The sequence below is a fragment of the Trachypithecus francoisi genome, unplaced genomic scaffold (assembly GCF_009764315.1).
Source record: "Trachypithecus francoisi isolate TF-2019V2 unplaced genomic scaffold, Tfra_2.0 Lachesis_group15, whole genome shotgun sequence".
Taxonomy (NCBI): domain Eukaryota; kingdom Metazoa; phylum Chordata; class Mammalia; order Primates; family Cercopithecidae; genus Trachypithecus; species Trachypithecus francoisi.
In genome coordinates this window covers 106073954-106087379 of record NW_022681460.1, presented here as the reverse complement: position 1 = coordinate 106087379, position 13426 = coordinate 106073954, and the positions used below count along the sequence as shown (strand labels likewise).

The following is a 13426-nucleotide window of genomic DNA, read 5'->3' as shown; positions in this document are numbered from 1 at the left end:
ATGTTTGGACATTTCATAATATTCATGAATGTTTAAATGTTCCTCAAGTCACAGGGCCACGTTGCATAAATCCTTCACAAAGTATGTTTTACTTGTACTTTCTGAACAACCCATACAAATTAGTTATCACACAATGGAAGGGATGTGTGGCTCTGACAGCTGCCATTTTCTGCTCAGGCAGAGTAAGAATTAAGCCTGGTGGCTCTATGGTCAGCTAATCCTGGCAGGCCCTGATTCCATGGGCTGGCAGATTCTAACAAACTATTTTTAGTTTTTTTACTTACAAGACAAAAATACACTTTTCTAGCTTGGGTATTATACATACACCAGTGGGTTTTAAAGAGAAAGACGTATTTAATCTAATTTAAAATCAAAAGACTATGTAGAGGCAGCAAATAAGATACAATTGCATTAGGTTGATGGAATTTGGCTTCCAGTAATGTAATACAACTATGTGGGGTTTGTAGTTGCATCATTTAAACTGTCTTACGTGGAATCAGATTCAGCATTGCACTGGAGAAAGAATCCTACGCTTTTTTGGTGTGGTCTGTCTGGATAAAAGCGTGGCATCACCATAATCTTCCATGGCAGATTTCGCACAAAACACGGAGGGCTAAGGACCGACTCACTCAGTCTGCTGAAGCGCTCCACAGTGAACTGAAAGGTTGCCTCAGAGCGCCAACTGGTGTCTGCAAAAAAAACATATCATCAGCCACAGAGCCTGTGCACTGACCAAAAGCACTAGCATTTATCAACATGGAGTAAACTATTCTATACATCTTGATTTAACTGCTAAAATCTAACGGTTCGAAAAAATTGCTTCCAATTTATTAAAAGCCTAAGACTGAGATGACATACAGTTTCTGAATGGATTACTTCTTCCTTATGGAGTCCAAAACTCAGAGTGCTAATCATACACTTGTCATCCCTGTCACACTGAGTTCCACATGAGAACAATGTCTACTTTACCAAAGCTGAATTCCCAAGGACCCCGGGCACCCCGTGAGTGGAGAGACTTTGGAGAGAAGGAACGACATGGCTCACATCTGTTCAAGGACAGGACTTCTGGGGGGAAAGACCACAACATGGGACTTGGGCTGACTTTAGAGAGCACAGAACACACAGGCAGGACTTGAGAGCCAGGGAAACAGCCATCCCCCTGGAAGCTCAGCACTGCTCAGAGGCAAGACAAGGGCTACAACAGTAGCTTCATGATAAAGTTAACTTCATTAGTTCACAATTTTTGTAAAAATACTAGCCTGGACACCCTAGGGGGAATTTTTTTTTTTTTTTTTTTAAGAAACTGGTACCTTTTCCTACATAAGCAGTATAAATTGTTCAATGATAACAAGACCAAAGGCTGATTTAAGAAATTTAGCCGGGGGCGGTGGCTCAAGCCTGTAATCCCAGCACTTTGGGAGGCCGAGACGGGTGGATCACGAGGTCAGGAGATCGAGACCATCCTGGCTAACACGGTGAAACCCCGGCTCTACTAAAAAATACAAAAAACTAGCCGGGCAAGATGGCGGGCGCCTGTAGTCCCAGCTACTCGGGAGGCTGAGGCAGGAGAATGGCGTAAACCCGGGAGGCGGAGCTTGCAGTGAGCTGAGATCCGGCCACTGCACTCCAGCCTGGGCGGCAGAGCAAGACTCTGTCTCAAAAAAAAAAAAAGAAATTTAAGTTTCTGCCAACACAGTGCCCCTTAGCAGAGGTCCAAATGAAGGTCTCCATTTAAATTTCAATCTTTCATTTGCATGTGGTCATCGGTCAATCACTTTTGACAAACCCTGCAGCATCTCACTGCTTCTCAAACGACTCCTGTGAAGGCACAGTCCTCCTGCACCCACACCAATGTGTTACTGACCAATACTTTTATAAAGCATAATGAAATTGCCACAACAAGCTCAACATGCTACACCAGCTTCTAAACGCTTCCTTCACTTTCTGTCCCTATCTCATTAGAGCCTGCACACAGCTCCCGGACTGGTGGGAGACGCAGGGCCATGCCGAGGGCCACGCTCTATGCGCAGTGCCTGGAAGGCTGTTTGTGGCTTAGAATCAGGTGCTATTTTGACATCCCTGACCACCCGGCTCCTAAGGCACAAAATGAGACTTGTAGGCTTGGGTAAAGAGCGCATAAAAACATCCTCCCATCCTTCATCTTCAGGCCCCTGAAGGCAGTCACCACAGCATCCAACAACCCTTCAGACTCCAAAGTTCACTAACAACTGAGTTCTCAGCATCAGCCACTTCTCGGGGAACATAATTTGCTTGAAGTTGATGACTGAGTTTGGTCTTAAGAAAACATGTCCATCAGTCCTCCTGGGAGGGTAGAATTGAAATATCAAAAGCATGTGTGATGGTAAGCACTTCTACCTTCTTTGAGACACTCTTCATGCCAAACTTTTTTATTCCACATAACCCTGCTAAGTTGTTTACAGCACAGGCACTTTGAAAGGAAGAGCAGCTGAAAGAGGTGCGTCTTGTCCAAGAGAATTATTTATTTAAGCCTCTTTAAGTGGTATTACCCTAATCCCTTTGAGGGACAGAAGTCTACTAAAAGGCAAGAAACTTGTTTAAGATACTAATGTCTAGAATGGCGTGGTGGAACGAATTTTGCCATGTGTTTTTAGGATCATGCAATTCACAGTTGATCGGGAGTTAAGTTCTGCAAGGTAGACAAGAGACAAATGTCAATTCCTACATTTTAAGTGAGGAAATGGAAGTCCGCCGAGGCAGTTTTACAAAGTGACAATAGAGGATTTTAATATCCAAGATTTGTCAAGACACTACGCACAGTGACCCTGACTCTGGTTTTTAAAATATCACTCCTGGAAGTTACCATAACACTCACAAAACGCAGGTCTCCACAAAATGAGACTACTAGCTTGCCCGCTTTACGAAGCCCATGTATACAGAACTGCACAGAAGCAACCAAATGGAAAATCACTGCAGGACCTAAAAAGCTGAAAGAAACAAGGTTATGCCTCTCTTCTAACTCATCTATTTTATATAACTCAGCTCTTTATAGGGTTTGATTTTATGTACCCCAAATCAATACATACTATAAATGCTTTTTGAACTTTTGCCCTATACATTACATTTCCCGAGATATTCCTTAAATATTAAAAAGACCCAAACAATGGTGAGACTCAGAATTGAAGTTTGCACTTGATCCACCTGCTGCCCAGCCCCACAGAGGCCACCACGCATCAGTCTCTGTGCCCCCGAGCGTGGCACTGTCCTGACACACGGTAGATAGTTCACAGTGCACCGTACACTCTATTTCAGCCTCACACTCGAGGCACATTTCTTAGAACAGACTTATCAAATCTGCTAGGCATGAAGTTTAGATGACACTTCAGGTGTATTAAAATTTCACCTCACTTCCTGAAAACTCTTCATACTAATAGAATAATGTAAAACTTTTACTAAAAAACAAAAGGTCTCGCTGGGCACGGTGGCTCACGCCTGTAATCCCAGCACTTTGGGAGGCCGAGGCGGGCAGATCACGAGGTCAGGAGATCAAGACCATCCTGGCTAACACAGTGAAACTCCGTCTCTACTAAAAATACAAAAAAAAAAAAAAAAAAATTAGCCAGGCTTGGTGGAGGGCGTCCCAGCTGCTCGGGAGGCTGAGGCAAGAGAGTGGCGTGAACCTGGGAGGTGGAGCTTGCACCACTGCCCTCCAGCCTGGGCAACAGAGCGAGACTCCGTTTCAAAAAAAAAAAAAAAAAAAAGTCAGCAGGACGCGGTGGCTCACGCCTGTAATCCCAGCACTTTGGGAGGCCGAGGCCGGCGGACCACCTGAGATCAGGAGTTTGAGACCAGCCTGCCCCAGCATGGCAAAACCCCATCTCTACTAAAAACACAAAAATTAGCCAAGTGTGGTGGTGTGCGCCTGTAATCCCAGGTACTTGGGAGGCTGAGGCAGGAGAATCGCTTGAACCTGGGAGGTGGAGGTTGCAGTGAGCTGAGATCATGCCACTGCACTCCAGCCTGGGCAACAAGAGCAAAAAACTCTGCCTCCAAAAAAAGTCCAATAAAAAGGAGAAGTGGACTTGGAAACCAGCTTTCACAGATATGGCCAGCCAGATTGTCCTCCTACGAGGAATTACATGAGACTGAGTGATGGAGATCTTTGCCCAAGAAAACACTTAACAGTATACTGGATCTTATGTACTATTTTTTGCAACTTCCAACTATACTAGGGATTAGGAAGGACACCCACATTCCCTGCAAAATTAGCGCTTCATGCACAAAGACTCCAATCTGCCTGGATGCCACTAACATTAGCAGAGTATCATTTCATTACTGCTTCTTTTTATTGTCAATGACAGCGCAACAAGCTTCTGCAAAGTGCTGCCACCACAAATCCTCAACCAGACTCCTTGATAACTCACTACCTTCCAATCTGGTTCCTGGAGACTCTTGTAGCAGCGGCAGCAGCAATTACCTACAGCACACAGTTCCCACTGTGCACTTTGTTACATCAATTTTATCCTCCCAGGGCAAAGGCCAATGGACCAGTCTAGGCTTCAGCTGCAAAAAGAAAGGTAGGCCGGGCACATTGGCTCATGTCTGTAATCCCAACACTTTGGGAGGTCGAGGTGGGCGGATCACGAGGTCAGGAGTTCGAGACTAGCAGCCTGGCCAACACAGTAAAACCTCATCTCTACTAAAAATACAAAAAATTAGCCAGGCATGATGGTAGGCGCCTGTAGCCCCAGCTGCCTTGGAGGCTGAGGCAAGAGAATTGCTTAAACCCAGGAGGCAGAGGATACAGTGACCCGAGATCGCTCCACTGTACTTCAGCCTGGGCAACAAGTGTAACTCCATCAAAAAGAAAAGAAAGAAAGAAAAAGAAAGGAAGGAAGGAAGGAAGGGAGGAAGGGAGGGAGGGAGCGAGGGAGGGAGGGAGCGAGGGAGCGAGGGAGGAAAGGAAAAAGAAAAAAAAGTACGTTAAAGAAAAACAACACTTCAGATTTCTGAATCAGAAAGGATGGTATGAAATTTCCCCAATGTGCTGTTGCAGTGATTTTAGCTAACTTCTTCATTCTAATACAAGTTCTTGCAAGTCCTCGTCAATCCCCACAAATTAGTCTCATGGAGAACAACATTCTAAATCTACATCCATCTAGATCTTCAGAGGCCATATTTGCTCTAAAACTTCCTCGGTGGCTCACGCTTGTAGTCCCAGTACTTTGGGAGGCCAAGGCAGGTGGATCACCTGAGGTCAGGAGTTCAAGACCAGCTGGCCAACATGGTGAAACTCTGTCTCTACTAAAAATACAAAAAGTAGCCAGGCGTGGTGGCATGTGCCTGTAATTCCAGCTACCCGGGAGGCTGAGGCAGGAGAATCGCAAAAACCCAGGAGGTAGAGGTTACAGTGAGCTGAGATCTCACCACTGTACTCTAGCCTGGGTGACACAGCAAGAACCTATCTCAAAATAAAATAAAATAAAATAAAACTTCCTTTGGCCAAGTGCAATGGGTCATGCCCATAATCCCAACACACTGGGAGGCCAAGAAAGGAGAACTGCTTGAGCCCAGAAGTTCTAGACCAGCCTGGGCAACATAGAGATATCCAGTCACTACAAACAATTAGTCACACATGGCGGTATACACTTGTAGTCCCAGCTACTCAGGAGACTGCGGTTGCAGTAAGCGGTGATCATACCACTGCACTTCAGCCTGGGTGACAGAGCAAGACTGTTATCTCAAAATAAATAAAATAAAATAAAATAAAATAACTTCCTTGGACATCTCACGAAAAACAGTGAATGAGGAACTAAAAGTACAGAACGAGTAGATACAGTAAAAAATAATTCTGAAACTTGCCCATAATTCTATGTTAACAGGTTTTTAAAGTAAGTTCTCTTCCTCAACTATACAGGTCTCCCATGGCTATGTCAACAGCTACTTAGCTTCTTACACAGGAAATGTCCCTTACTAAGAAGTCTTCTGTGCAAATCAATCAAGTCTCTGATAGTTTGGCAACAGACAAAACTTCTGAGATGCTTCCCAGATCGTGTGTCCTAGGTCTGAAATGGACACTCAACACTCAAGTAAACAGGACACTCAAAAGAAGGGGAGCTCTGAAATCCAGAGTCTTGGGGCATCATGAACAAAAACTTTTGGAGAAGCAATTTATGTTGCTTCTGGTATGACAACCCTGAGACATACAATGGTAAATGAAGCTTGTTTAGCCAAGTGCATCTATAACTTCCTAGAATCCTGTGCATTTTTTACAACACACTTATCCCCTGAAGAAGAGGGTTGCACAATTCATACTGCAGCTGGAAAATGCTGCCCTCGGCTACAAGTTCTTCTCCCACAGTCAGGACCACCTCCCTCCCATGCACTTTGCCATCAGAAAGATATTACATGCTGGGTCTTTCAACGGCAACCATAGTTCCAAACCAAGGAAAGGTGCTACTGAAGAGTCCTCAACCTTCTTGGATTATACGCTCTTTCCATCAAGGAGGTCACAAGAAGGGCATTTCCACTTTTAGGTCCTACGGTGTGGCACCACTGTCTACTAATTTAGTGAAATGTACCTCAAAAGGAAGGAGATTTTTACCCATACTTATGTCCTCATAAGTCATTCTCCCCAGGAGACACTTGTCAGTGTCTAGAGACATGTCATGACTGCAAGTGGGGGGCAGCGGCCATGGGCATCCTGGAATGCACAGGACAGCCTCCCACAACCAAGAATTATCCAAGATGCCATGAGAAGCTGAGAAGCTCCACCCTATATCTATGTCTCCTCCCAAGACCTCCCCCCTAAAAAAAACAAAACACAGTAGGGAAATGTTGGAACAGATTGCTTTGTGGGAACTAGACTGGGAATGCTTTGATGGGGCAGGGCCTGTCACTGCTCCACAAGTGGCTGGAATTGATTCCAAACGCACACCTGGCGCCTCAGACCTGGCCATGCCTTCCCAAATGCGCTCACTAAACCACTTTCGGCATCTCTAATGTCTGAAGTAAAACCTCCAAAAGCCCAACAACCAGCGAGACCACACCCACACCATTGCCCTTGTCTACGGTGGAAAGCGCACTCCACAGGTAACAAAGCAGCGGGTTTAGACCACGCCTCTTTACCTTCCTCAGATATTGCCTCAGCCAGCTGCCAGGGGTAAACCGCACTGTGAGAGAACTCTCAACTACGGCTGCAGTTTCTCATGGAGGCTGAACTTTTGGCAGGAGGTCTGAACAGCAGTCCTTCTGGTGGTGCAGCCCGTGACTGATGGTTTCTTTCAACTGCCCCGTTACTCCCCTGGGAAGGACACAACCCTCATGAGGATTGATGGACATGCTTTTTGACAGAACATGGTTTCATATTACACTCAAGACTCCAGGGGCTGCATACTGCAATTATGGCTGCTCCCTACTCACAAGTGTGACCTTACAAATGTTGAGGTCACTAATGTGACAAATTTAAAGAAGGAATGGTTTTGGAAGAAAAAAACTCATCTCCTACACAAAAAAATGTCCATGCACATACATATGAGTGTGCTTTCTCACAGAGAAGCTATAGACCAAAACTCAGTGAGGGAGAATGAAGGCCAAAGCTTGAATCTGATTTCATCCCTAAGAGGAGTGGGGAGGGATTCTCAGCTATCATCAACTGATATACACCCTGCAATGAGAATGCAATGGAAAGCCAAGTTCCAATGTCTGCACGTATCTCGCTGCAAACAAACAGGAAGGAGAGTAAGACATGCTTGTTGTTCCCAATACTAGCAGTGGCTGGAGACCTGCAGGCGTGAGTAAATACCCACCTATTACATTTAAACCTACATTACACCTCCTCACCTAGGCTAGGGAGACTCTACTTACCTGGAAATGGTGTAGGCCATCTTGAAACTCAAAACCCAAACAAGATTTTCCTCAGTTACAGCCTCCTGAAAACTAGCTATGCTCAAGCTCACAAGTACAGTACCCAAGGAAAAAACATGGATCTGAATCTGTTTTCTCACAGGTTTCGGCCCGCTGCGAGGAGGCGAACGATAGGCACTTACCATCCTCCATGTCCTCCTCCGTGTTGTTATGTCCATCACTCAGGGCCACATTCCCGTTGATCACAGGGTTCTGAGTAATTCTTGGTGGGTCATCTGTATCTCCAGCTTTAAAGAAGAAAAAGAAATTCCATGGGTTTCACATTCACGGCTTTAATGGAATAAGCAAAATATAAACTTATACTTTTGATATTGCCTAATCATTAATAAATTCCAATTGTGACTGGGCACGGTGGCTCACACCCTGTAATTCCAGCACTTTGGGAGGCCGAGGCAGGCAGATCACGACGTCAGGCGATCGAGACCCTCCTGGTTAACACGGTGAAACTCCGTCTCTACTAAAAATACAAAAAAAAATTATCCGGGCATGGTGGCGAGCGCATATAGTCCCAGCTACTCGGGAGGCTGAGGCAGGAGAATGGCATGAACCCGGGAGATGGAGCTTGCAGTGAGGTGAGATCGTGCCACTACACTCCAGCCTGGGTAACAGAGCGAGACTCCGTCTCAAAAAAAAAAAAAAAAAAAATTCAATTGTAGCACAGTAAAGGTTCATTCTAATCCAAAAAATATTTATACTAATGTTTACTAAATACAAACTTCTGTTATTTCAAAACACTAACTGGAATTTGAAAACATGCTATACCACACTATAATTTGCTTTATTTGCAATGATATTCTGCACAAAACTTTTTACGTAAAATCTCTTACGTAGGCCAGGCATGGTGGCTCATGCCTGTAATCCTAGCATTTTGGGAGGCTAAGGCGGATGGATCATCTGAAGCCAGGAGCTCGAGACCAGGCTGGCCAACATCGTGAAACCCCGTCTCTAGTAGAAATGCAAAAATTAGTTGGGTGTGGTGGTGCATACCTGTAATCCCAGCTACTCGGCAGGCCGAGGAATGAAAATCACTTGAACCAAGGAGGCAGAGGCTGCGATGAACGAAGATCGTGCCACTGCACTCCAGCCTGGCCGACAGAGTGAGACTCAGTCTCAAAAAAAATAAAAAAAATAAAAATTCCTTAGGTAGTTCTTACTTTACAATAGTTAATCAGCATAAAGAACTTTTATCTAATTGTTGTGGAAAGTCATTATTTTACTACAGGTTTCCTAGTAATTACAAACAATTCTACAGGCAATTTTGTTGTGAAGATTACTGAACATATGCAAATGGTATATATTAAAACAAATTATTTTAAACTTTTTCATCATGAACACATGCCAGTATCTTTTTTTTTTTTTTTTTTTTTTGAGACAGTCTCACTCTGTTCCCCAGGCTGGAGTGCAGTGGCACAATCTCAGCTCACTGCTACCTCTGCCTTTCGGGTTCAAACTATTCTCCTGTCTCAATCTTCTGAGTAGCTGGGATTACAAGCACGTGCCACCATGCCCAGATAATTTTGTATTTTTAGTGGCAATGTGGTTTCACCATGTTGGTCAACTGGTCTCGAACTCCTGGCCTCAAGTGATCCACCCGCCTTGGCCTCCCAAAGTGCTGGGATCGCCCACCCATGCCAGTGTCTTAAAACATCAAATCATCATCCTCAAGGTGTCAGTGGACAATTACTGTATAATTATGTAAAGAGCCTGGATTATGTAAAGTATTTAGGAAAGGATAAAACTGATCGCTCTAAATGCGTGCTAAATGCTTGGGCTGAAAAACACATATAACTCAAGTTTGGATTCAAAACATTTTAAGCTACAAATGGCAAATAAGGTGTAAATTACAACAACATTCCAATCATTTTTCATTAATTTTAAAGCATAGATTTCTCACACTGACACAGATGGTTATTCTACAAGCAGAATAATCACAGCAGGACTTTTAGGTTTTACCTAGCTTCACACGTCCCATTTAAATCAATTTGTTCTTCCACATATTAGAACAGCTCACTGCAACCAATGCTGGCCCCACAGTTGCCTACACAGTCAGCTTTCCCTGGTGCATCGGACACCAACAGAAATTATGAATCTCAACTGCAGACAGGAGATGAGCTTTTTAACAGTCAGTTAACTGTGTGTGTGGGTGGCCTTCACAATTTCAGAGCCTTTCCGCCATTCGAACCAGCATGCAATCTGATTCAGCACCATGGACAGTGTCACACTCACTTCCCCCCTCTAGGAACTCTCCAAAACCCTAATGCTTAAGATTACATCACAAGCCTCTCCAATCATTCCTAAATAAAATGGTACTCCCCACCACCCAAGCATCTCAAAACATTCAAAATACCAAGAAACAGGTATTACCACCCAGACATTTAAGATTAAGACATTAAAGATCAATTTCAATCTTCACAGTCTTTTAATAGATATACTTAATTAATGATGGTGTAAAAGTTATTTCTGGTCCAACCGGTGGCTCACTGCCTATAATCCTAGCACTCTGGGAGGCCAAGGTGAGAGAACTGCTTGAGCTCAGGAGTTTGAGACCAACCAGGGAAACACAGTGAGATCTCGTCTCAATTTATTATTTTTTTAAAGCTTATTTCTGAAAACATATACACACACTTCTAAACTAGTCCCTAGACCATCATGCCTTGACAGAAATACTGTGGAAGAGGGTTAAGGAAAGGAACTCAGATGTACACTCAAGAGAAAGGACGGAAAGAAGGAAAAATGTCTTTTTGCTGATTCTTAACTAGCTCAAATGCTCTAAATCAAATATACATGCTAAATTTAAAAAAAGAAAAATCAGGTACTCTGAAATGTCTTTCACCCACATTCATTTTCCTAGAATTACATCAAATCTTTAAAAAGTTTTATGAGATGTATAAATTGTAAACCAAGGACAGTGACTGGCCCTATAAAGTGGAGGGGGCAAGAAGGGAACAGGGCTGGGGATGGACAAAGCAGGCTAGTGCCTTATCTGTGATATTTAAAGTTGAAAATTTTTAAAGAGGTAACATATATATTTAAACTTAAGAATATATTTATATATTAATTGAATAGGAAAAAAGAACCTATGAAGGCCTATTAAATAAATTAAGGCAAATTCCAATGGATTTTTTTTTTTTTTTAAAGATGCAGTTTCGCCCTTGTTGCCCAGGCTGGAGTGCAGTGGCGTGATCTTGGCTCACTGCAACCTCAGCCTCCGGGGTTCCAGCGATTCTCCTGCCTCAGTCTCCCAAATGGCTGGGATTACAGGTGTGTACCACCATGCTTGGCTAATTTTGTATTTTTAGTAGAGACAGGGTTTCATTGTTGGTCAGGCTGGTCTCGAACTCCTGACCTCAAGTGATCCACCTGCCATGGCCTCTCAAAGTGCTGGGATTACACTCGTGAGCCACTGCACCAACCTCCCAATGGAATGTTAAAAAAATATTTAGCCAAGCATGGTGGCTCCTAGCACTTGTGGGAGGCCAGGATGGGACGATTGCAGGAGTCAAGGAGTCCAAGACCATCCGTGGGCAATATAGTGAGATTCCCATCTCTATTAAAAACAAAAATATTCAGGTACCAAGTGATACGTACCACATACAACCTCTGTTACAAAAGGAGAGAGCTGTGTTGAAATAGAAACATAGAATTTCATATTTCCCTTTACAAAATTCAAAAGATGTATACAGAAACAGCAGGAGGATACATAAGAACCTACTAGAGATTAGGGTTACACAGAAGCCTCCCAAAATGCTGGGATTACAGGCATGTACCACCCTGCCTGGACTTTTTTTTTTTTTTTTTTTTTTTGAGATGGAGTCTTCCTCTGTCTCCCATGCTGGAATGCAGTGGTGTGATCTCGGTTCACGGCTGCCTCCATCTCCTAGGTTCAAGTGATCCTCCTGCCTCAGCCTTCCCAAGTAGCTAGGATTACAACCGTGTGCCACCACACCCAGCTAATTTTTGTATTTTTAGTAGAGACAGGGTTTCACCATGTTGGCCAGGCTGGTCTCAAACTCATGACCTCAAGTGATCCGCCAGCCGTGGCCTCCCAAAGTACCGAGATTACAGGGATGAGACTCCACGCCTGGTCTATAAATCTTAAAAGTAATTTGCTAGAGGTACACCTAGTACTTTTAACTTCCTTGGTTCAAACTTATCCTACGACGGTTGCTTTAAAACATGGTTTTAACGCATGGATGCAAAAATGAGGGCTCATTTTCTGTAGATAAAACTTCATGTCTAAAATGAGGATCGGCCGGGCACGGTGGCTCAAGAGCCTGTAATCCCAGCACTTTGGGAGGCCGAGACGGGTGGATCACAAGGTCAGGAGATCAAGACCATCCTGGCTAACACCGTGAAACCCCGTCTCTACTAAAAAATACAAAAAACTAGCCGGGTGAGGTGGCGGGCGCCTGTAGTCCCAGCTACTCGGGAGGCTGAGGCAGAATGGCGTGAACCCGGGAGGCGGAGCTTGCAGTGAGCTGAGATCCGGCCACTGCACTCCAGCCTGGGCGGCAGAGCGAGACTCCGTCTCAAAAAAAAAATAAAATAAAATAAAAAATAAAAATAAATAAATAAAATGAGGATCATATGTAAGTGTAAGCAGTGTAACAGATGGAAAATAAGCAAACTCTACAACTGCTCTGTAATTCTGAGGTACAGGTTATGGTTTCATGAGGTCTAGTGAAATCAGATTGAGACACAAGTGAACTCAGATTAGAGCTCAAAGAAGGGCTTGTTTGGGTGACTTCAGAGAGACTGCATTGTCTCCAAAAGTTACAGCAATAGTAAAAACCAAGATCAATTCAAGAGCGCATAATATCTTACAGGTTGGGGTGGGGGAAATGTATAAGCTCTACCCCCCACTTTTCAGCAGTGGGATTAACTGTAGTGTGATGACTAAAGAAAGCCTATTATTTTCTGACATTGTTCTAGTGTGAAGTACGGGCTACTCTGCAGTTGGCCTTCAAAAAGCAAAGTAGAGCTCTGCGGTTACAACAGAATCTGAACAAGACCCCATCTTTTACATCCAAATTAACACATCTGAGTTGCTTTGGCCAGTCTGCCCTTTTCCACCTGACAGGTGCAGAGAAAGCGGTCAAGGCCAGTGGCTGTGAAATGGCAAAGGGCCACTGGTTGGCCACCGAGTACATGAGGCATGGATCCGGCCACCAACGGCCCTATGGGTGTCCAAGCAGCCGCCAAGGTGATTCCAGTCCAGCTCCCAGGGGCAAGAGATCCCATTTTTAAAAGCTCCTCATAAATGAGTTAGTTCTGCAAGAGGATTAAAATTTTAATTAAGACATGGTAAATCCCTGGTCCAGAAGTAAATGATGAAAGCACAGGATAGCCACACACAAAAAAATCTGTACTAGGCTTCTAGAAATAGCCTAAACAATGAGGCTGCCTTCTTTTGTTGTTCAAGACAGATGTTCAAGGTTGGCATGCACATATATTTATTGCCATGTAAGAGTGATGTAATACCAAGTTTTTTTTTTTTTTTTTTTGAGACGGAGTCTTGCTC

At 43.9% G+C, this 13426-nt stretch overlaps 1 protein-coding gene across 3 annotated transcripts in view; it reads right to left on the bottom strand.

Moving 5' to 3' along the window:
- The window catches only part of USP7 (ubiquitin specific peptidase 7), a 76447-nt gene that overhangs the window by 32422 nt on the left and 30599 nt on the right, over positions 1 to 13426 (bottom strand). For 2 of the 3 annotated variants that reach the window (XM_033235781.1, XM_033235782.1), the window contains exons 2-3: positions 8028 to 8132; positions 491 to 689 (exon numbers count right to left, since the gene is read on the bottom strand). In XM_033235781.1, the coding sequence (XP_033091672.1) occupies positions 491 to 689; positions 8028 to 8132 (304 nt within the window). Of the gene's footprint in view, positions 1 to 490; positions 690 to 7107; positions 7283 to 8027; positions 8133 to 13426 lie in introns of all 3 variants that reach the window. The other variant, XM_033235783.1, reaches the window with a different exon arrangement.